The sequence below is a fragment of the Mus caroli genome, chromosome 7 (genome assembly GCF_900094665.2).
Source record: "Mus caroli chromosome 7, CAROLI_EIJ_v1.1, whole genome shotgun sequence".
NCBI lineage: Eukaryota > Metazoa > Chordata > Mammalia > Rodentia > Muridae > Mus > Mus caroli.
In genome coordinates this window covers 121959399-121983366 of record NC_034576.1, presented here as the reverse complement: position 1 = coordinate 121983366, position 23968 = coordinate 121959399, and the positions used below count along the sequence as shown (strand labels likewise).

At 39.5% G+C, this 23968-nt stretch overlaps 1 protein-coding gene across 5 annotated transcripts in view; it reads right to left on the bottom strand.

Annotated features, from left to right (window-relative positions):
- Rexo5 (RNA exonuclease 5) overlaps nt 1–23968 on the bottom strand; it is a 52168-nt gene that overhangs the window by 27725 nt on the left and 475 nt on the right. For 3 of the 5 annotated variants that reach the window (XM_029479294.1, XM_021168285.2, XM_029479296.1), the window contains 7 exons: nt 23451–23577; nt 20655–20767; nt 18957–19083; nt 17433–17529; nt 16171–16314; nt 5670–5758; nt 4595–4710 (listed from right to left, as the gene is read on the bottom strand). In XM_029479294.1, coding sequence (XP_029335154.1) covers nt 4595–4710; nt 5670–5758; nt 16171–16314; nt 17433–17529; nt 18957–19083; nt 20655–20767; nt 23451–23573 — 809 coding nt within the window. In that variant the 5' untranslated portion in view covers nt 23574–23577. Of the gene's footprint in view, nt 1–4594; nt 4711–5669; nt 5759–16170; nt 16315–17432; nt 17530–18956; nt 19084–20654; nt 20768–23450; nt 23578–23883; nt 23947–23968 lie in introns of those variants that run through there. The other 2 variants (XM_021168284.2, XM_029479295.1) reach the window with 2 other exon arrangements.

Here is a 23968-nt window from a genome sequence, read left to right as displayed (position 1 = left end):
CACAAGAGCTAGGAAATGGAATCAACTTAAATGCCCTACTATTAATAAATGGATAATGAAAATGTGATATGCATATACTCCATAGAAAGGAATTTTAATCCAGCAACATGGCTAATCTGGCAAGGGATCACATCCAAAAACCTAGGTTTCTGTGATCCGGCAGGAATGTAGACACGTCTTTAGTACACACCTTCAATCCCAAACAATGTAGGCAAGGTTAGTTTATGAAAGGAGGCAGCCATGTTTGAAAGTAACAGACAAAGTTTGAGGGGCAAAGTGATGAATCAGAGAAAGATTTGACAGAATGAGACAGAGAGAAGATATGCCCAACCCTTACAAGAAGTGGATGCTCACAATCATCCACTGGACGGAGCACAAGGTCCCCAATGAAGGAGCCAGAGAAAGTACCCAAGGAGCTGAAGGGGTCTGAAGTCCCATAGGCAGAATATCAATATGAACTAACCAGTACCCCCAGAGCTCCTAGGAACTAAACTACCAATCAAAGAAAACACATGGTGGGACTTGTGATTCTAGCTGTATATGTAGCAGAGGATGGCCTAGTTGGTCATCAATGGGAGGACAGGCCCGAGGCCCTGTGAAAGCTCTATGCCCCAGTATAGGGGAATGCCAGGACTGGGAATGGGAGTGGGTGGGTTGGGGAGCAGAGGGATAGGGGAGGGAATAGGGGATTTTCAGAGGGGAAACTAGGAAAGGGGATAACATTTGAAATGTAAATAAAGAAAATATCTAATAAAAAAAAAAAGAAAAAAAGAACAGACAGAAAAAAGAGGCAACTTAAAAAGAACAGAAGAGAGAGAGGAGGCAGTTTTACTGGGACAATTTTCTAGAGAAAGGACGCAGCTGGAGACAGAATGAGCCAGAGAATGAAAATAAACCAGAAGATTAAAACAGATTGAAGAATTAGCTGGAGGCCAAGAAGAGCAATCCAGTTAGAAGCTTAGAGAAGCCAGTTTGACTCATTCAGCTTATAGAGGAGTTTGGGCCAGAAAAACTGAGTTGAACTAGACAGCCAGAGTTCAGAAAGAACTAGAAGGGGTGAGCTCATTCAGCAATAAGCCTCCCAGCAAATAAAAGTTACTTTTACAACTACAGAATACTATTCAGCTGTAAAAAAATAAAATAAAATCATTAGCTCTACAGATAAGTGGATGAACTAGAGAAGATGATAATGAATGAGGTATTCCAGACCGAGAAACACAAATGTGACCTGTTCTCTTGTATTGGAAGCTCCTAGCTCCAAATCTTCAGATGTGAATACATAGCCTATATTAACCAGAGAAACAAGGAAAGTAAAACAGGCCATTGCTAGGACAGCAGGGTTGAAGAACAATAGAGTAGAATATCAGGGTTCAAGTAATCTGATCAGGGTAATAAAAGGTGTGTGGGGGCTCCTTAGAGAGAGGAAAGGAAATAAATACAGAAGGTGAGAAGTAGGTAAAATTGCAATATGGATGGCTGAAAAGGAATCATCCTATTAACTATTTATGTAAACAAACAAACCTATAATGCATGCAATTTAATGTATAAATACAACTTTTCTCATCTAAGCTGAAGGTGCCCTCTCCAAGAGCCACAGACCACCTATAAAAACCCTAATGCCAGACATGAGAAGCACTATTTTGAGTTTTTAGCCAAGGCTGTCAAAGAGACTCATATAACTAACATGCAGCCTGTTGCTGTTACCCTAGGTTACCCACTGAGATAGAAGTTAAGTCCCTATAGCTGAAGACACATACACTTCAGAAACAGGGCCCTGGAACCCCCTGAGCTGAAACTGATCTGAATGCCCTCTCCTCGAGGACTAGCTTTCATGGTACCAGGAGGTACTATGAAAACTTCCAAAGGAGAGAGACAACCAGTATCTATGATGCTTATGAACCACATGACCAGCATGTCAGGATAACCCGATGGCTGCAGTGGTGGCCTATATACTTTGGCGGTCATCAACAGTTCTCTAATTGGACTTAAGGCCCATTCAACAAGAGGGATATCATTCCTGGTACAAGAATCCTAGCTATTGGAGGAGAATCTACAACCACTAATACCTAACCAGCATAATCTCTAACAACAATCTATAAACGCTTGTTTTTGTATCTACAGATAAGTATAGTTTTCACCCCAATCAAAGAAAAGTCTCTCTGAAACACAGATACCACTGCAGAAAACTACAACCAATCAAATAAACGCAGAGGTGTGAACCTAGTCCCAGTGGATACATCTACAACAATATACTCCCATACCTACAGCTCTGAGAACATTGTGAAAGAAAGAATGGAAAGATTGTAAGAGCTGATCGGGGACTTTGATGTGAGATTGTCTCTGAGTGATGTCAGAAGCAACACCTACATAACTGCCCGAATGTAAGTTTAACAAAGAAGCACCAATGAACATGCAGAACTGCAGAGGGCTAGGGGGATGGGAGATGAGGAGGCCTCAACCCTGTGCAAAAGACTACAGGCAAGTGAGGAAAGCTGGGGTGGGAAAGATGGCCTTCTTCAGGGAAGAGCAGAGGGATTGAGTGTCCAATGCCAAGCAGAGGTTTGAAAACATATATATATATATATATATATATATATATATATATATATATATATATGTAACTTACATTTGGGAATTTTTATGTATATCCAAATAGATATATGCATGCAATAACAACTGATAAACAAAGAAAACAAGAATTAGAAGAAGAGCAGAGAAGTACATAGGAGAGATTGGAAGGAAAAAAGGGAAGGGAGAAATGGTAGAATTAAAATATAACTTCAAGGGCTGGAGAGATGGCTCATCAGTTGAGAGCACTGGCTGTTCTTCCAGAGGTTCTTGAGTTCAATTCCCAGCAGCCACATGGCAGCTCCCAACAATCTATAATGCTATCTGGTGTTTTCTTCTGGCATGTAGGTGTATATGCAGATAGAACACTCATATACACAAAATAAATAAATTTTAAAAATATATAATCTCAAAAATGAACAAAAAACAATAAAAATAGCTATAGCTTTATAATCCAAAGATTATAATTTTTTTACATTTTAGTAAATATTCATTCTTTTTTCTAATTTCAAGACTGGGTTTCTCTGGGCTGTCCTGAACTTCACTCTGTAGACTGTGCTGGCTTTGAACTCACCAAGATCTACCTGCCTCTCGAACGCTGGGATTAAAGGTATATGCCACCACTGCTCAGCTCCTTCCACATTTTTGGTATGTATGCATTTATAGATATATTTCATATGTGCTACTTTGTGATTATATCTGTATGTCAATAAATGAATTCTAGCCTATCTCTTTAAATGGTAAGAGTATTCTATTTTGCAGCTTAAAAAAACTAATCCTCTAATTGATATTTGCATTGTCTTTTCAAAAGACATTTATATTTTTATCTTTTTAATAATACTATGACAAGCCTGATTTCACTATCTTTTTGCTGAAATGACTACTTTCTAGAAAAACAATTCAATGATCAGGTCTGCTATTAGAACAGCCTTTATCATTGGCATTAGGTCAGTCTATGCCTAATGCCTGGGTACAACTTCAGTCAACAAAAATGAAGATGTTTTACTGTTCTTCCCTTTGTCCAGTCACTGTGTACTTCTGAAGTTTTATGCTAATCTTTGAAAAAATAAAAATTAAAAGACTAAAATTGGGCTGGTGAGATGGCTCAGTGGGTAAGAGCACCCGATTGCTCTTCTGAAGGTCCAGAGTTCAAATCCCAGCAACCACATGGTGGCTCACAACCATCCGTAACAAGATCTGGCACCCTCTTCTGGAGTGTCTGAGGACAGCTACAGTGTACTTACATATAATAAATAAATAAATCTTTAAAAAAAAAAAAAGACTAAAATTGGTCAGGAGTGGTGATACAAGACTTAACCCTACCACTTGGGTGGCAGAGGCAGGTGGACCTCTGTGTATTAGAGGGCTATTTGGTCTAGATAGCAAGTGCCACATAGTGAGACCCTGTCTTAAGAAGTGGCGGGGGTAGGGTGCAGACTAAAATTTAGGGCTTCAAATTTTTGTCATAAAAATGTTTATTTGGGGAGTCAAGATAGATTAAGCATTAAGATCATTTGACTGACAAATGACTGTATGCAGATACTCAAACAAGATGTTATCAGAACACAAAACCTCTTCTCCAGCTATGTGGCAGTTGTTAAGAAACAAATACAACTTCAAGACTCTAAGATAATGCAGATAATATTCTGTTGACTTATCACAGTAAAGGTGAAGAACGAGGTTAAAAGTATTATACATTGACAGTACAACTTCAGCAGCCATTTATTTGAAAATAAGAGATAAAACTCAAGAAGCAGCCGGGCGTGGTGGCGCACGCCTTTAATCCCAGCACTTGGGAGGCAGAGGCAGGCTGATTTCTGAGTTCTAGGCCAGCCTGGTCTACAAAGTGAGTTCCAGGACAGCCAAGGCTACACAGAGAAACCCTGTCTCGAAAAAGAAAAAAAAAAACAAAAAACCAAAAAACCAAAAACCTCAAGAAGCAGAAGCTGTGGGCAATTCCTGCTAAGGCATACCCTGTTCTAGAATGCTAGCCATAGGAAGAGCAGTCGGGGGAAGTAAAGAATACCTGGTAAGGTAATCCAGAACCTTGAGATCAGGTTTGACAAGTTCATCTATGAGACAGTAGCCTCCTTCAGTAACCAGTGAGATGCGTGTTAGTTCTTTCCCCATGGATGTAAGGCACTAAAAGACAAAATACATTCAGGCTGCAGAACTGCAAAAGTCATTGCTTCCCCCTATAATAGTCACTGTACCAGCTACCACCTACCCTCAGCCACAGGGATTCCTGCCAGCAACTACAGGATCCAGTGTGAATGAAACTGAAGCTAGGGTATTTGCTGAACATTATGTTTAATGAAAGCAATGCAATACAATTGCTCTGGAACTGTATTTTTTTTGAAGAAGAAGAAGAAGAAGAAGATGATGATGATGAATGGCCAGGGAAGCTAAAGCAAAATCAAAGCTCAAAGTCAACCTGAGATCCTGTTTTAGGTTTTTTTTTTTTTTTTTAATGGAGATAATAGTATCAATCACAGCATACCTATCATCTATAAACTATGTATTACCCACCATTATGGCTAAGAAACACCACTTTTACTAATCACTCTCTAAATTTATAGCATAGCCTTAATTATTACCTACTTTATAGGGGGATAAACTGAGGCACAGAGGGATCACGGAAACTCAAAGTGACAGCTATAACAGGGAGCATCAGAATACAGACTAACAAGGACTAAGGAACTGTATTTGCCAGCACTGCAGGAAAAGGATGCACTTGTTTTTGGAAGAGTTACTAAATTAGCAGGGAAATCCCATTTCTAATCTTCAATGTGCAAAATCTAAGTCAATGGTAATTAAGGCAGAGTCTTCGTGGCAGTCATAGTATAGAGTATTTGTTCAAAAAAAATCAATCTTTTCTGGTAATGAAAAATTTTTTACTAAACACAGAAACTACTTAGAAAACTTACAACCAAATTTTCATTTGGAATACAGAGCCAATTTTTCTTTAAAGAGGCCTACTTTCTAATGCTTAATCCAAAAGCTGGAACTGAAAGGCACGAATTCACTGGTGCACTGAACTCAAGAAATCATCTTACACTATTGTTTGGGACATGCTCTGAAAGATCAAAAGCATTACCTACCACTTCACAGTCAAGTCCAAAGAGGGGACTGCTATCTGATATGAAACCAGTATACTTGGTAAGGATAAAGTTTTCATAGCTAGGAGACCCTAGGAAGAAAAGAACGTAATTATTTATTGATGCTATTTATTAGAGATAATAAATACCATTTTGGGAGAAATAAAAAATACCAGGGAAATTGAAATAGCATATGTACTGGGAACATGTTAATTGCATTATAAAGACTAAATAAGAAGCAATCTCTCTTGCAAGTTTTCATTCATTCATTCATTCATTCATTCATTGTTACATTCTGAGTGAATATTTGTAGGCTGCTGTTTTGGAAGACTAGGGCCTGGGGCCTGGAATTCCTTATTACCTAGCAAAAATTCTTTCTTCTTATGATAATTAAACCCAAAGTTATTGGACACTAGGAGAGAAAGAATAACATGTGCAAATGATGCCATGTGGCATTTTTCTTTCCTAAATAAAGCAGGTGAAAAAGGAAAGAGTTATTTCACCATAGTGAAATCCACATCTAAAAAGACTACAGCAGGCAGAAATCTGAGCAACAATTCCCTTATACCTAACTCTATCCCTGAGAGTTTCCTCAAGTCACTATTTGGAAATGGTCTTCAATTTCTTACAATCATAACCTCAAAATTCCCTCTAGAGGTTCAATACAGGTCCGGGAACTCTGTTATATACATTAAGTCAACAACTAGGCACATACCGCTCAGGGGTTCAAAACATTTGAATCATTAAAGATGTCCACTTTCACATAGTTGATGAAGCAGCTAAAATAGCATGTAGATTTTATCTGACAAGAATTAAAGCCTCTGGACCAGTTTTTACCTCCTAGTATCCAGAGAATTTCAATTGATTAGAATTTAAATGATTTAAATGTAAAAGATTTAAAATGTAAATTTTAAATGTACATTTAAAATTTAAATGTAAAATGTAAATGATTTAAAAAGTAAAAGATCTTCCTGAAGCAGTTAATAGTTGCTAGGGGAGGAAGAGAGATTTTTTTTCCAGTAGTTTGGCCACTGGTAAGATGCCCATATTCTTTTATTTAGTTTTATTGAAAATGGATTTTCTCATACAATATATCCTAATTATAGTCCTTCCCCTCCACCCCCATACTCCTCTCAGTTTCTCCCCATCTCCCCTCTGTTGAGTTTTGGTCTTTTGTTTTATGTATTGTAATGCTAAATTCTATACTAGAAGGAAAGGTCTAGGCCTATGAGTGAATTCTCAGGTTTATAAGCTTTTGTTATGCAAACCTTGTTCCTTGATTTAAAACTATTGGTTAAATAAAACTGATTACAGAGATTAGAGGTGGATGCATTTGGAGCTGGGGGAGAGAGAATAGGAAGAGGAAGGATAGGAGAAGAGAGGAAGCCACCATGAAGAGAACATGAAGATGGACTATGAGCAAGCACATGGCCAGGAGAAATAGCAAGAATCTGGAGTACACTGCTAGGGAGGTAGCCAGGCCAGCATTTAGAAGAGTAGACTAGGGGTTACCCCCTCAGTAATTGCCAAAGCCAAATAAAATAACCATAGTCTGTGTCTCGTTTATTTGTAAGCTAGTGGGGGTTAAGCTTAAATTGTTGGTACTACACCCCACCTTCCAATCCACTCCCTTTCTGTCTCTCATTAGAAAAGGTTTCAAAGAGATAACCAAACAAGACCAGACAAAATACAATAAGATGAAAGCAAAACTTCCATACTGACATTGGACATGACAAACCAACAGAAGGGAAAGAGTCCCAACAAGCAGGCACAGAAATTCTAAGCTAATAACTATAATATATGCACAGCCTTGTGCTTGCTGCTTCAGTCTCTGTGAGCACATATGTGTCTTGCTTAGTTTATTCAGCAGAGGGCCTTGTTCTTCTGGTGTCCTCTGATTCTTAACAATCTTTTTGCCTCCTCTCCTGTGGAATTTTCTGAGCTCTAAGGAAAAGAATTTGATGAAAACATCAAATTTAGACTCTCTACATAATGTCTGGCTGTAGGTCTGAATCTGGCCTTATCTGTTGCTGGAGAAAGCCTCTCTGATGATGACTGGATAATAGCACTGACATATGGGTATAGCAGAGTATCATTAGAAATCATTTATTGATTTTTTTTTTTAAGACCAGTAATATTTTAGCATTTGATTTTGCCCAGAGTCTCTGGGCTATCTCGTCTCTGGCTCTTGGTTTCCCCAAGCAGTGTTGGGTATTGGTTCCCTCTCATGGAGCAGCCTCAGGTCAGATCAGACTTCGGTTGGCTACTCCTACAAGTTCTGTGTCAACATCGCCCTAACGTATTTTGAAGCAAGACAGGTTGTAGGCCAAAGGTTTTGTGGCTGGGTTGGTATGCACATTTCTTTCAGCAGCCTGGAATGCAACTTCCTACCCCAAATTGACTAGAACATAGGGATAAGAGGTCCACACAGGTGCCAGCTTGACTGCTCTCTGTGAGTGCTGCCCTCAGAAATGGGGCCCTGCTGTAATCTGCGGAATGTAATCATTTGTCTTAGCATATAGCATAGGTTGTTTGGGGGCTTCCATAGGACGCCCTTGGCCAACAAAACAACTGAATGTAAATCTAGGCCTGCCACTGGCAACCTTGCCTGGTTTCAAGAGATGGAAATCTGAGACTCAGTATCCTCTTTTACTAGGTGTCATCATTAGGATCACCTCATAGATTCCAGGAAGTTTCTACTGCACTAAGTTTCCACAACAACTCCCAAATGCATCCCAAATCCAACAGTCTCTCCCAGCACTCTTTCTCTCCACTACATCTCCACCTGCCTCCGAGTTCACCTGTGAAAATCTATTTTATTTCTCCCTCCTGGGGAGAGCCCCTAGATCCCTTCTCTTAACCTAACCTTCTAGGTCTATGAACTGTAGCTTGATCATTATTTATATATAGCTAGTATCTGCTTACAAGTGAGTATATACCATATTTTTCTGTCTGGGCCTATGTTAACCCCCTCAGAATGATTTCTTCTAGTTCCATTCAGAATAGTGTATCCTTTGTGTATATATGCCTAAGTGGTAATAGTAGAATCTTGAGGTAGATCTTGAGAAACCACCATACTGATTTCCATCTGATTTCCATAGTGGCCGTACTAGTTTACACTCCCACCAGCAATGGGCTCCCCTTATTCCACGTACCCACCAGCATGAGGTGTGTTACTGATCTTAGCCATTCTGACAGGTGTAAGATGGAATCTCAAAGTCGTTTTAGTTTGCATTTCCCTGATGGCTAAGAATATTCAACATTTCTTTGTTTCACAGCCATTTGAAATTCCTCTATGGAGAATCCTGTTTAATTTTGTATCCTGTTTTTTAAGTAGGATTATTTTGGTTTTTGATATCCTGTTTCTTGAGTTCTTTAGCTTTTCAAGTTTCATAAGGCCCCATTTATTGACTGTTGATCTTAATGCTTATGCTAATGGGGTTTTGTTCAGAAAGTCATCTACTATGCTAATGTATTCAAGGCTATTCCCCACTTTCTCTTCTATCAGGTTCAGTGTATCTGATTTTATGTTGAGGTCTTTGATCCACTTGGACTTGAATTCTGTGTAGGGTGGTAGATGTGGATCTTTTTGCATTCTTTTACACATAGCCAGTTTGACCAACACCATTCATTGAAGATACTTTCTATTTTCCATTGTATAGTCTTGGCTTCTTTATGAAAAAAAAATCAGGTGTCCATATGTGTTTGAATTTATTTTGGGTCTTCAGTTCCATTAATCAACACGCCTGTTTTTATGTCAATATCATGCAGACTTTATTACAATAGCACTATAATACAGCTTGAAAGCAAGGACAGTGATCACTCCAGCAGCTCTTTTATTGTTCAGAATTGTTTTAGCTATCTTGGTGTGGTGGTTTGAATAGGTATGGCCCTCATAGACTCATGTGTTTGAATGTCTGACCACAGGGAGCATGGCACTATTAGTAGGTATGTCTGTGTTAGAGTAGGTTCTGGTCTTATTGGAGAAAGTGTGTCATTGTGAGGTTGGGCTTTGAGGTCTCCCAGACTCAATCTACTGCCTTACTGGCAGTGTCCTTCTGCTGAGTTCAGATCAAGATGTAGAACACTCAGCTCCTCCAGCACATTGCCTGCACATTGCCAGGCTTCCTGTCATGATGATAATGGACTAAAACTCTGAAACTGTAAGCCAGCTCCCATTAAATGTTTTCCTTTATAAGAGTTACCCTGGTCATGGTGTCTCTTCATAGCAATAAAACCTTAAGACACCTGGGTATTTTGTTTTTGAAAACTATAGTTTTAAACTCTCAATGTACTTCTGGAGCTAGTGATAGAAAATAAATGTCTAGCAAAATAACTGCTCTTAATGGAAATACATGTAAACATCTCAATTTCTGATTTGAATTTTTGTTTGAACTTTGAGTGAACTTTTGTAAAAAAGAAAAATAAAAGGATGCTTGGGAAAACTATGTGATCTATTCTCCTAAATAAAAAAAAAAAAAGTAAAAAAACTAGGAATGATGAAACTAGACTAGGGCAGAAGAAGAGAGCAATACAACGGAGGCAGAGAAAGAGAGACCAAGAAGCAGCTGCAGAGAGAGCAGGCAGGCTTTTCCTTACCATAGGCTAGAACAGGTCTTTTCTTAGCAGCAAAGCAGGCTTAGTCTTATAAAAGAGGCCAAAGCTTTTTGTCTTACAGACTTGGGTTTTATTCCTTTAACAATAAAAGGGTAGAAGCCTTTTCCTTCTCTACGAAATATAGTCTGGAGCTCCTTTTTCATCCAGAATGAGTTCTTCCTGCATTGTGCTTGGGCTTTTCCTTCAAATGGGTATGTAAGTATGAATGTGTGTGTATATAAGTATATACATATGAGATAAATAGCTAGGCTCAAAAGGAGTGTATGAAGGTATGAGTATATGTGCATGAATGTGTATATATGAATGTATGTGTGTTTTTGTGTATTTGCTTGTGTAAAAGTTTTTTGTTTTTTGTTTTATTTCCTTCTGTGAGTGTGACTTCTTCTGGTTCAATAAAAGTTTATTGCTCCAAACCTTCCCTCCTGGCAAGCAAGAGGCAAGGCTTCTAGGCAAGTGAGAAAGGTCCCAATTAATCCTTTACTTAATCTGCCACTGTTAAGCTACAGGTACTAATCACCCAAGCCAGCAGTTTTTAACCTCAGAATAAGCAGGAAAGATTTTAGATATGCTTAGAAGTCAGGAGCTTCAGCATTCAGTATAGTTAAGAGTTTAAAGGTCAGAGATCATCAGTTTTATGCCCTATATCCAACACTGTGTCCCACTTCAACCCATTCTAGGCCACGCAGGCTCCCAGCAGCCCAGTGTGGAAGAGTCAGTTTCTACTGGCTGTAGTCAGATCAAGATGCAGACCAGGGTCATAACAGCCTGGATGTTACCAATATCCTGCCTTGATGATAATGAACTGAACCTCTGAACCTGTAAGCCAGCCTCAATTAAATGTTGTCCTTTATAAGAGTTGTCTTGGTCGAGTGTCTTTTCACAGCAATGGAAACCCTAACTAACACAGAAGTTGGTACCAGGGATGGGGGTATTGCTGTGAAAAACTTGACCATGGTTTTTTTAAGAGGATTGTGGATTTGGGGACTTTGGATTTGGAAAGCAGTAGAATGATTTAAGAGGGACTTAATGGGCCATTCTATTAGGAATATGGAAGACATTAGTGCTGAGGGTGATTTGAACTATGGGGATCTGGCTCAAGAGTTTTCAAAGAAGAATGTTAGTATGTGGCCTAGAGACTGTTTTGTAATATTCTGGTAAAGAACATGGCTGCTTTTTGCCATTGTCTAAAGAGTCTGCCTGAGGCTAAGGGGAAGAGATTTAGATTAATTGCTCTAAGGAATGATGTCTCAAAGCAGCCTGGTATAAATTCTGTTGTGTGGTTACTGAAGTTCACTCTTATGAAAAGTGTTTTAATGAAAAGGAGCAAGCTGAAAAAGGAAGTAAGATTATGGCTCAAGTAATAAAGGGGCACAAGGAAGTGAAATGGAGCTGAATCCTGTATTCAATGAGATACAGATTAAGGGAGTAGCCATCTCAGGGCAAGATCCTACCCAGCTATGCTTATTGTTTATGTTTGCAGTTGATAAGGAATAGTCATATTAGGTATTATTACCTGATTTTTGTTTTCATTTGGACTTTTAATCTGAAGTGAACTGCAATGCAGCAATGGAGGGCACACTTATGATCCAGATCTTGAGACTGGAAGACACAGGCTTTTGATCTGGATCTTGAGGAATAGTGGTCATGAAAAGTTTTGGCCTAGGCATGATGGTCCACACCTTTAATCCTAGGAGATTAAATTCCAGGCAAGCAGATCTCTTGAGTTCAAGGCTAGCCTGGAATAGAGCAAGTTCTAGGTATAGAAAAAATTAAATCAGACATGGTGGTACATGCCTTTGATCCCAGCATTCAGGAGAAAGAACCATGGAAGTCTGAGACCAAGGTCAATCTGCAGAGCAAATTCAAGGACAGCCAAGTTTAGGTAGTGGAGTCAGAAAACAGAAAGCTGGTGATAAGTGTTGAGCCCCTGCCCCCTTTCACATAGTCACAGCCATTTTTATTCCAGTCCTGCCAGCTATTTCATATTGTTGCTATAATATACCTGCCAGTCACTGACACAGAAAAATAACCTGACCATGTTGATATCCTGTTATGTTCTATATATCTGAGGTTCATTAATCTTAAAAATTTTAACAATCATAAGCTCCACTTGGGACCAATGAGAATAAAGGTCAGTTAAAACTGTTCTGTCTAGCAAGTCAAAATAGCTTGAGTCAGAGATGACTACTGGGCAGCACTTCCTGTACCTACACATAAGCTCATTGTGTGTTGGTGGTTTTTGTTGTTGTTGTTGTTTTTCCTTTATAAGCCAGTCCTGAGAAATAATCTCAGCCCTTGAACTCTGAGCTACAGTCCTGACTGATCAGTCTTAAGTGTATATTCAATATACCATAGCTGTCTGACTGAGATCAGTATTTATGTGGTTTGTGCGGCAACTCTTGGACCCCAACAAGGTGGGCATGTTCCAGCTCCAGCAAGCAGAACTCTGCAGCTTCAGCCATGTGGCTCTGGCTTTAGAATCATGAATAGAAGAAACTACTGGGACAATTGGTACTAGTTAGCTAGAGCTAAGAAATTAGTGGTGATAAGAAGAGACCAGCATCACTGAGATGAAATCTTATGGGAAGTGTTTTCTGAGAGCTCAGAGAAGCTGTGTTCCAGAGATAGCCAAGGTTGTACTTTATGCTACAGCTGGACTTGGTAATGTGTAAGAGTCACCTAGGTGGTACTGATTTTGAAGGCATGAAGGGGTCAAGGACAGCAGCTGAGGCTTGGCACTGAGAGAGGCCAGGGAAAGCCGTTGGTGAAGGTGCAGCCTCAGTTGCAACTGGTGGCCCAGACTGCAGAGGCGATGCAAAGAAGTTGAGGTTTGGCACCACGAAGGGAGCCTATGAGAGGCTTTTGTTGAAGCCTAGTTGTAGTGGAAGACCCCAGCATATTGGAGATGTCAAGTACCATGGGATGACCAAGAGCAGCAGAAGCAATAGAGTGGAGTCAACCAGAGCCTGGAGTGCTACAGAGGACAGAGCTGGAGAAGTAATCCAAGCCCTTTGGAGGAGCCTAGAAGATCATATATGGATCCCAGACACTGGAATAAGAAGCTATAAAGTTGGAAGTAGCCTTGGATACCCCAAGATGTTAGAGATGCCAGAGCTGTGAGATACCTGCTGAGGAAAGCTGCTAACAAGGAGTGGAATCAGCCCAGGAGAAGGAAGTTGTTGCAGTCAACAAAGATGAAGGCAGCTGTAGCTCTGAGGAGTCTTTTGACATCAGATATAGAGGTGCAGAGTTTGGAGTTTTCCCAGCTTGTTTTTGGTCTTGCTTTGGTCCAGAATTTCCTCACTAAGAGATTGCATAAATCTCAGAGGAGACTTTGAGCTTTGGACTTTTAACATTGTTGAGACTGTTAGACAGACTGTGTTAGACAAAAGTCCCAAGACTTTTGAAATTGGAATAAATGTACTTTGCACTATGCTATGGCTAGGTATGGCCCCCATAGACTCATGAGTTTGGACAAGCCTATGGGCCAAGGACTGGAATGTAGTGGTTTGAATATGCTTGGCCCGGGAGTGGCACTATTGGAATAGGTGTGGCCTTGTTAGAGTAAGTGTGTCACAGTAGAGATGGGTTTTGAGACCCTCCTCCTTGCTGCCTGGAAGACAGTCTCTCCTGGTTGATGTCAAATCAAGATACAGAACACTCAGCTCTTTCTCTAGTACCATGAACGCCTGGATGCTGCCGTGCTTCCTGCTATGATGTTAATGGTCTGAACCTCTGAAACTGTAAGCCAGTTGCAATTAAATGTTGTCCTTTTAAAAAGGTCGTGGTATCTCTTCACAGCAATAGAAACCCTAAGACAGCATCTAGCATCTTTTACCTCCAGTATTTCACTGAATGAGCTGTCCATTAGTAAGAGTGGGATAGTGAAACCTTCCACAATCAGTGTGTGAGGGTCAATATGTAATTTAGGTTGTACCAGTGTTTCTTTTACAAAGTCACGTGTCCTTGTGTTTAGGGCATAGATGTTAAAAACTGAAATGCTGTCTCGGCCTAGTTTTCCTTTAGTGAGTATGAAGTGTCCTGTCTCTTGATTGGTTCTGGTTTGAAGTCTATTTTGTCAGATATTAGAAGGGCTACACCAGCTCACTTCTGATGTCCATTTGTTTGAGATATCTTTTTCTAACCCTTCACCCTGAGGTGATGACTATCCTTGATTTTGAAGTCTGTTTTTGTATACAGCAAAGGGGTGGATCTTGTCTTTTTATTGGGAAACTGAGTTCACTGATATTGAGGGATAAAAACCAATGATTGTTGAGTCCTGTTATGTTGTTGTTGCTGGTGGTGGTAGGTGGGTATGTTTCCCTTCTTTTGATTTTGCTGGTGGGAGAAAGTCCCCATGCTACATGATAATTAGAACATTAAATATACTTATGCACAGAGGTTAGAGGACAACATCAAATAGCTTCCTAGTCATCCAACACCTATTTCCCAACACAGGATCTCAACTAAACCCAGAGCACACTGATTTGGCTATGCTGGTTGCCCAGAAAGTTCCAGGGATTTGCTTGAATACACTTTTTCAGTGTTAGAATTAACAAACACATGCTGACTGATGACTCTCAACACTATCTTCATCACACCCTCTCCTCAGGGATCAGGGAGCTGTGCAGAAGAGGAGGCAGAAAGATTGTTAGATCCAAAGAAGATGGGTGACTCTTAAGGAACAGTGTCTTCCAGATACAACTTGACTAACACATAGGAACTCACAGAGACTGTGGCAGCACACACAGGTTCAAACCAGATGGGGTCCCTGAGCTGAGAGGGGGAAGAGGACAAAGGTTCCTATCCCTAACCAAGAAGCTATTTTCAAGTGACATCTGCTTGAAAAGGAAAATTTAATTCTCTCCAATGCAATTTCTCTGGCTATATTAACCACACTTAAGGGTTGGCCCCATGCTCAGAAGTTGATGGCCAATACAAACAAATTCAATGGTATTTCTGTGGATGCTTTGTCTCACAGAGCTTTCTTTGGGCATTTATGTCTTACTGACCTTTTGCTTATATATCATAGTTTCCAATTTTGTGACTTTATGCAATTTTTTGTGTATGTGTGTTTCTTGAGGGTTTTTTGATATTATTATTATTATCATTATTGCTTATCTGTTTAGTTACTAACGAGGGGGAAAGAAAGTACATGGAGTTGTGTGTGTGTATGGGGGGAGGATCTGAGAAGACTCGGGGGAGGGGAACCATGATCAGAATATACTACACAGAAAAAAAAATTTAATTCAAAAATAAAAACAAAATAAAAACAATGAGGGTTTAACGTAATGAAGTGTATTGGTTTTCTATGTACAAGTATGGTTGGGCCTGTGCATATTCATATTTCTGTTTGTAGACACATTGCCTGGAGTCCAGAGTTTGAATATCTTGTCCTCTGATTGCCCTCTATCTTGTATATTGGGTCTGCCATTTGACCTCAGCTTGCCAATTTGGCAAATCTGACTAAGCAGCATGCTGTAGGGACCCCTTGTGTCTACCTTCAGAGCACTGCAATTATAAGCATGGGGCCCTGGTGTAAGGGTTCTGAACTATGGTTCTCGTGCATCAACTGAGACATTTCCTCAGTTTGGTGAACTCTTAAAAGGGTAAATACTGATTCTTTCTAGTATACTCTCAGAAATAATAATAATAACGATAAAAGAAACAAAAGGAACCTACTTGCTAAACCTTTTACTGATATTTATAACCCTTATATACAATCTAAAATCATCAATTTTCCTAACATAGTACACACTCCACATTAAAAGTATTTCCAAATTACAAAATAGGATAAACTATCCCAAAAGCATCGAGAAAAAAATAATTTTCAACAATGATATTTAAATGAAGTTACTGATATTAGATTAAATAAGTTTAAGCAAACCTGGTAGCGGAAAATGAAATGTTTTCATTTCTTCTTTTGTCAGAAGGCATCTAGTCAAGCCCACGTTCTTATAGCCATACTTTTGAATGATGGGGTCATTCTGTAGGTCGATGCTGGATCTTACAGTGGCAGAAATTAAAGGTCCTGAAACAACACAAGGCATTGCAATGTGTTTTAGAATGTGCAAAATCTCAAGGAGGGCCAGCAGGAGGGCTCAGTATATAAAGGTGCTTGCTGCATAACCTTGGTGATCTGAATTCTCTCTAGGAACCCTCTGTGGAAGAAAGCAATCCATTTGACTTCTGTGCATGCTTTGGCACGAATGTGCCTGCACTCACACACCATACACACAATCCCATACCTCTCAACAATAATAATAAAAACTTTAGAGGACATGCCTCCATACAGTTAAACACAATAGAGATAAAACAATATTATGACTCAGCTTCAACTTGTAAAGTAAGTGTGTGTGTATGAGTGATTTTAGACAGTTATAAAAAGCACAAAGAGGGGGCTGGTGAGATGGCTCAGCGGTTAAGAGCACCGACTGCTCTTCTGAAGTCCTGAGTTCAAATCCCAGCAACCACATGGTGGTTTACAACCATCTGTAATGGGATCTCACACCCTCTTCTGGAGTGTCTGAAGACAGCTACAGTGTACTTACATATAATAAATAAATTTAAAGAAAGAAAGAAAAGAAAGGAAGAAAGAAAGAGAGAAAGAAAACCTTATCAACCTTAAATACCTGTGAACAATAGAGTAGAGAAAAACTAGAAAAGGCTCTACAGTAGTACTGGCAAAAAATATTTTAACTAAAGCCTATATAGTAAGAGGGCCAAAAAGTTAGGAAAGTATACAAAAAATTGTTAAATATAAAGTACTTCAATCAAGAAAATAATTGCATTGTTTATTGGCATTATTGTACAATGTACATTGCACACTGGCATTATTCCAGCCAACAAAATTTGGTATGGAATTTAAGTTCACATTGAGAAGATAAACAATAAATCAATAAACTGAATCAATATCAGTGATAGCTATGTATCCTTAGGTACTCAACTTGACCAGTTTCCGAGGCATGAAACTAATGGTTCCAAGGGTCTAACATTTCTGGGTGCTTGCCCACTTTAAAATTCTTACTTTAAAAAAAGAAAGAAAAAGACTCTGTTTTGTTCTTGTTTAAGTTAATCAGGATTGAAGATTTTGTTACTCACAAGAGTAAACACCTTTTTACAAACTTCAAACAAGAATTGAAGTCATACCTTCGACAGTCCTAGGAAAACTTCTAGCTGATTTTTTCTTCTGCAGCCCAATGATATCAAATAGAAAACTAGATGTTGGAGGAGGCAAGCTGAATTTCTGCAAAACATTTTAATAAATGCTTGAAAACAGACAAAATACTCTTAAAGGTCTAGACTTTCACTGTTGCTTCAGACCTTCATAAAAGTCTAGGCTTTAATAGTTTGTAACTGTACAATGAGAACTATTTCCTTAACATGAAAGAGAGTAAGAAAGTAAGAGAGCCACATTTATTCCAAAAATCACTACCTGCAAAGTGTTCCTCTCACTCTACACTGTAAAAAGGAAACATTAGGGAAATTTACAACTTAAATGTTTTCAGGGACTTCTATTTCTTTCTTTCACTAGATAGCATACCAGGTAGTCAGGACAGATGATTTAGCAGAGCGAATAGGTGGAAAGTTCTGGTTACAGGCTCATCTGCGCTAAAATTCCAAATCTACAGTTTATTAGCCATTAACTTTAGTGAGTTACTCCTTTCTTAAAAATAAAATAAATCAAATAAGTTGTCTCCTAAAGGACAACTGTGGTCATTAAAGATGATGAACATGGTATGATTACTAAAGGGCTCATCATAGAAAAAGCACTCAGTAAAGTAGAAGCAGAGACCAAAGCAAGAGAGCCAAGGCCAAAGTAGATTAAGTCTTCCTCATGGACCCAAATGCCTTCAGGATAGATGGACAAACAGGACAGTGGGAATTAGAATAGGCTATGCGGCAAAAGAGCGCATGCCTCTTTTCTAGACGGCAGGTACTAGTAAGCTCCAGATAGTATTATAATGATAGTATTATAATGGTATCATTCGAGGCCAGCCTGGTCTACAGAGTAAGTTCCAAGACAGCCAGGGCTACACAGAGAAACCCTGTCTCGAAAAACCAAAAAAAAAAAAAAAAAAATGTTTTCATAGATTTGTGTTTTGTTTGTTTTAAAGCAAGGTCTGGTCATATAGGTCATGTTGGATTCAAATTCAAACAGGTTCTTGTACCCATGCTGGATTCACATCCTTCTTCCTCAGCCTTCCAAGTGTTAAAATTATGTACCACCATATCCTATATTATGCTTTAAGAGGTACAAAACAGATTTTATGGGAATTTTGCTATTTATAAAATTTCTGTATTACAAATAATATAGAATCAACCCAGAAGCTATATTATACCTGGAGAATAACTGGTTTGCTAGGTAACCAAAGAAGCCCACTGTCAAATTCTAATCTAAATAGGGCTCTTAGTACCTTTGCTGTCTATGTAAACTTCCTGTTGATTGTTTAACTAGGTTGTTGAGAAATATATTCTCAGCCGGGCGTGGTGGCGCACGCCTTTAATCCCAGCACTCGGGAGGCAGAGGCAGGCGGATTTCTGAGTTCGAGGCCAGCCTGGTCTACAAAGTGAGTTCCAGGACAGCAAAGAGAAATATATTCTCAGATGATGCCCCAGTCTCAGGATAGGCGGCTCTAACTTAGCCCCTGATACAAATTTTTCTTATCTTACATGTCTGAATGTCTTTCGGAGAAATCTGAATTCCAAATAGAACCTGTAGAAATGTAGCTGACTCATTCCCTTCAGAATAAAAACCACCACGTTGTTTAGTTGTTTTTGGTGTGAAAGCTGGCACCAGCTGTTGGGAAAAAAAAAAAAAAAAAAAAAAATCAACCCGACATGGCTATAGGCATACAGAAGAAAAGGTTGAAAGGCTGACTAACAACGAATGAAATCTTTCATCAACCACTAACTTCCTGTAACTGGAAGACAGCCTTTACTTCAAAGAATTTAAATAAAAATCTTTGTAATAAATATTTGTTATATTCAAATCAAATGTCAATTGACACTTTTGTGTGTGACAGGATGGAATTAGAGAACAATTTGTGGCATATAGTTCTCTTCTTCTACCTAAAAATTTATCTTAAATCAAAACTCTGATTTTACAAAGGTTTATTTCTAACATGTTCTGTAACTCCTTCTAAATCAGCACATCAAATGAGGGCTGGTTTCAGTCTAATGACAAGCTGGTGTTCGCTCATTCCTTCCTTCTTTCATTGAGACTGGGTCTTATTACATAGTCCTGGCTGTCCTGGAACTCACTATATAATCAAGCTAGCCTCAAACTCAGAGATCTGCCTGCCTCAGCCTCCTAAGTGCTGAGATTAAAGGCATGTACCATTATGCCCCACCAGATGGCAGTATTTCTTGCTAAAGAAGATGGGTCTAAGAAATCTAGACAATTTATAACAACCAGGGAGGGTAAGGGTAAGGGTGGGGAAGGCTGTGCATCTCAAACTCTTGATGTACCCATGTGATGGGCAGTTTTATGTCAACTTGACACAAACTAGAGTCATCTGAAAGGGAGGAACTTAAAATGAGAAAATTCTGCCATAGGATCTAGCTGTAAGACATTTTCTTAATTAGTGATTCATGGAGGAGGGTCCAGCTCATTGTGGGTGTTACCATCCCTGGGCCAATTGTCCTGGGTTCTATAAGAAAACAGTTGAGCAAGCCATGATGAGCAAGCAGTAAGAAGCACCTCTCCATAGCTTTTGCATCAGCTCCCACCTCCCTGTCTGAGTTCCCATCCTGACTTTCTTCAATGATATGGAAGTATAAGCCAAATAAGCCCTTTCCTCATCAAGTTACTTTGGTTATGATTTTGCATCATAGCAATAGAAACCATAACTAAGACAGACATAAAAATTTAATTTTCACATCACTAATATCACTGAAAGCATTCAAATATTACCATCTCTTTGTTCTTTATAAGAAAAGTAAAAGACTAACCAAAATTATTAAGATAACATTTTGTGATTTCTATCAAATTCACACCAGGGGAAGCAAATTACAGTATCTGTAATAGCCAGAGAGATATAATGAATAAAGTATGCCAGGAAGGACACTAGAGTACACACACCCTTATCTAAAACCTGCTACATCTCTGTCACCTTTGAAAAAGATGCTGACTGGTGAGAAAACAGAGAGATGGTTGCTAAATTTTTAAGTTTTTTGAAGAAATCACCAATCTGGATTTTTATACACAAATTGCAAACTATATCTATTATGTATCATTGAACTTTTCCTATCTATCTGTCTATCTATCTATCTGTCTATATCCACCATCTACATCTATGTCAACACCCTACGAATAGGCCTCTAGAAGCCAGTGGGAGACCTCTGCTCTATGAACAGTTTATCTCATACCTGGGTTTAGGAGCAGCAGATTTACCCAGAACTGCATACTTCAGCAATTCACACAGCTGTCTATGGGTTACTTCACAGTTGTCAGTAAATAAAATGGTAGATAAGCGAGCTTTCTACAAAGACAAATAGAATACAGCAAGCCATAATGCTCAGGAATGGCAAAAAGGCAATTATCAAGTTTCTGATAATTTTAATATAGACACAAACACAAGGACTGTTCTAATTAATTGAAAATAAATGTCTAAAATAGTTACTTGTGGTATGATGTTATTAGAATATTCCATAAACACTGGTACAGTTTATGTATATAGTTGTGTGCTTACAGTAGGATGATTAAAATGCAATGCATGCTTTCAAGAACTCTATTCCATTAGGGACAAACACTGCAGGGGCCAGTTCTATTATAAATACATAGAAGCAAGTGCCCTAGGGTTTACAGGAGTGGTTCTTACCCTTCCTAATGCTGCAGTCCCTTAATACAGTTCCTCATGTTGTGGTGACCCCAACCATAAAGTTACTTTCACAACTGCAATTTTATTACTGTTATGAATTCTATGATCTATGCAAATGATCTTAGGCAACCCCTGTAAAAGGACGCACAGATTGAAAAACACTGGTTTAGATTTTTGGTGGTGGCCGCTTTAAACTCTGGAGCCAAGTCATGTAGCTTGGTTGGGTCCAAAATTGTATATTGCAAGCCATGAAAGTTACAGTGGAGACAAAGTAACCAGATCACACATCACAGCCTCATATCAGTGTCACCTAACACAATCAGATTTATCCTACAGCAACAGAAAATTTAAGGGAGCTCCTTGGTTCTTTTAAAAAGGCTTTGTCAGGCTGGTGAGATGGCTCAGTGGGTAAGAGCACCCGACTGCTCTCCCAAAGGTCTGGAGTTCAAATCCCAGCAACCACATGGTGGCTCACAACCATCTGTAACGAGATCTGACTCCCTCTTCTGGAGTGTCTGAAGACAGCTACACTGTACTTATGTATAATAAATAAATAAATCTTTAAAAAAAGGCTTTATCAAGTACTTATTTTAAAAGAAGATAATGAATGGATGTTGAATGTTTTTCTGAAAGGGATATATCTAACGAAAACCATAGTTAATTTTGACAATTAATTAGTGTTAATAGGCCAAATTTTAAAAATAAGTTGAAATGTCTATTAAATTTTTTTAATTTAAAAGGTTTTGTACTTACTTATGCCTGATTATTACGGTAGTGTTTGCTTATTATAAAACTCAGATAATAGAAAAAGGTGAAATAATACACAATAGATAAACACCTACACAACTCAGAGATAATTATTACTTTCATTTTTTTCTGGGACACAGCAGAATATTACACATGTTCAAGCATCATACTACCTGACAGCAAGTATCATGGTTCAGTTCCTTAACCTAAGGACACAGTTTTCTTACCTGTAGATTAACTATACTTCTATCTAGTGAGACTGGGAGGGCCAATGAGAGATCGCTGTGCAATAATACAACAGTGCTAGCCACCAACACACCTTAAGTACTTAACAAACATCAGATATTATTGCTAGTTGAATGTTAACGGAGAAAATGCCTTCCATAGAACTGGTCTCTAGGCAAGCCTGTAGCCATTTTCTCAATGATCAATGTAGGAGGCCAGGCTCATTGTGGGTGGTGCCCCCTGGCAGATGGTCCTAGATGGTATAAGAAAGGAGACTGAGAAAGTCCTGAGGAGCACAGTGGTAGGCAGTCCTCCTCCCTTCCTGATCAGTTACTGCCTCCTGGCTCTTGATCTGAATTCTAGTGAAGAATTGTGAATAGGACTGTGATCTGGATGTGAGAGCTGAGATAAACCCATCCCTCAACAAGATGATCTTGGTCATGAGATCATGGTGTTTTATCACAGCAATAGAGACACTAACTTATACAATGGCCTTGAGCTAAGGTTAAGTATTTACTATTAACCACTTTTTTGAGTGACTGTTCTAGGGACTGAATTCTGGGCACATGCAAGGCAAGTCCTCTATTATTGAGCCACATTGCTGACTCTCAGCCACACAGTTTTGAGAAATTTCTTTGAATTAAATCATTTCTTAGAACTTTTTAGTGGGGATCACCATACTCCCATCTTATAACAAAGAAATGAAGAAAGAGGTTACAAAGCCACAGCGGGAATGCAGACTCCGAAGATCAAGCTTTTTTAATCTCTGTACTATCGTTTCCAACCCAGGGGACTTTACAAACATCCATCTGCTTTATAACCATCCCCACCCTAATCTATATTTTTCCCCATCAGTCAGTTATATAACCACAACTTTAACATGAGAAAATGGTTCAGGCTAAATGCATTTTTAAATGTGTAATGAAAAATTTATATTTAAAATTCTCTTTTCGATGAAACATTAAAAAAAATACAAATATTAGGGCAAACATTCTTATTACTGGTATCATTCCTCCATTTAATCATTTCCCCAGGATAAATCCCCCATCAAAATGACCATTCATATTTTACTTCTTCATACATATTGTATAAAAACAAGAGAATCCTGTTTAGGTGTGCATGGATATTCCTGAAATATTTTGTTATACGGATCTTAATAAATTTTTGTTAAGTGAATATTCTGTGTACCAGACACTAAGTCAGTTTTAAACTATCGAGAGAGCCTGGGCTAGGTGGTACACAGGAGAGCAGAGTTGAGTGAGGTCAGTGGGTGAGCCCTTACGCTTGGGCAGGGACCCTTCGGGTGCTGGCGAAAGTGACTCCCAGCCACAAGTGACTTCGGGCCAGCCTGCTGGGGCTCTCCTCTGCTCACCTTGGCTTGTGGCTCGCGGTCCTGAACATCCGAAGGAGGTCCATCCCGCTCTGTAGCCGAGGCCGAGGAGTTCGGGGCCTCCTTCCTCTTCCTGGAGTTCGCCTCCTCCTTCTCTTGCTCCATCAGGCTGTAGGGGAAAGATCAGCTGGAGCTGAGGACCCCGCGGCGACCAGGAAACCGTGTCGCGGCCTCTCTCCCGCAAAGCGCTGGACAGGAGTGACGGTTGGTTTGTCTCTCCAAGCGGCTCAAACCAGTTTGCTTGTCCCTCACAGAAAAAGCCGCGGACCAACGCCTCCTTTCCCCAATCCAAGCCGTAGCGAAATTTAAGCGCTCCCTGAGGCGCCGTCTAGCGCAGAGCGAGGGGCTCCGGGTCCTCAAGCCTCTGTCCACGCCCCCCGGGTCCCGAACCGCCCCCCACGCAACGCCCACAAACCGCTGGCCACGGCCGCCGCCGCTCTACACGCTCCCGCTTCCCCTGCCGCGCCGGCGTTTAAACAGACCGGAAGTGAGGGCGTTCG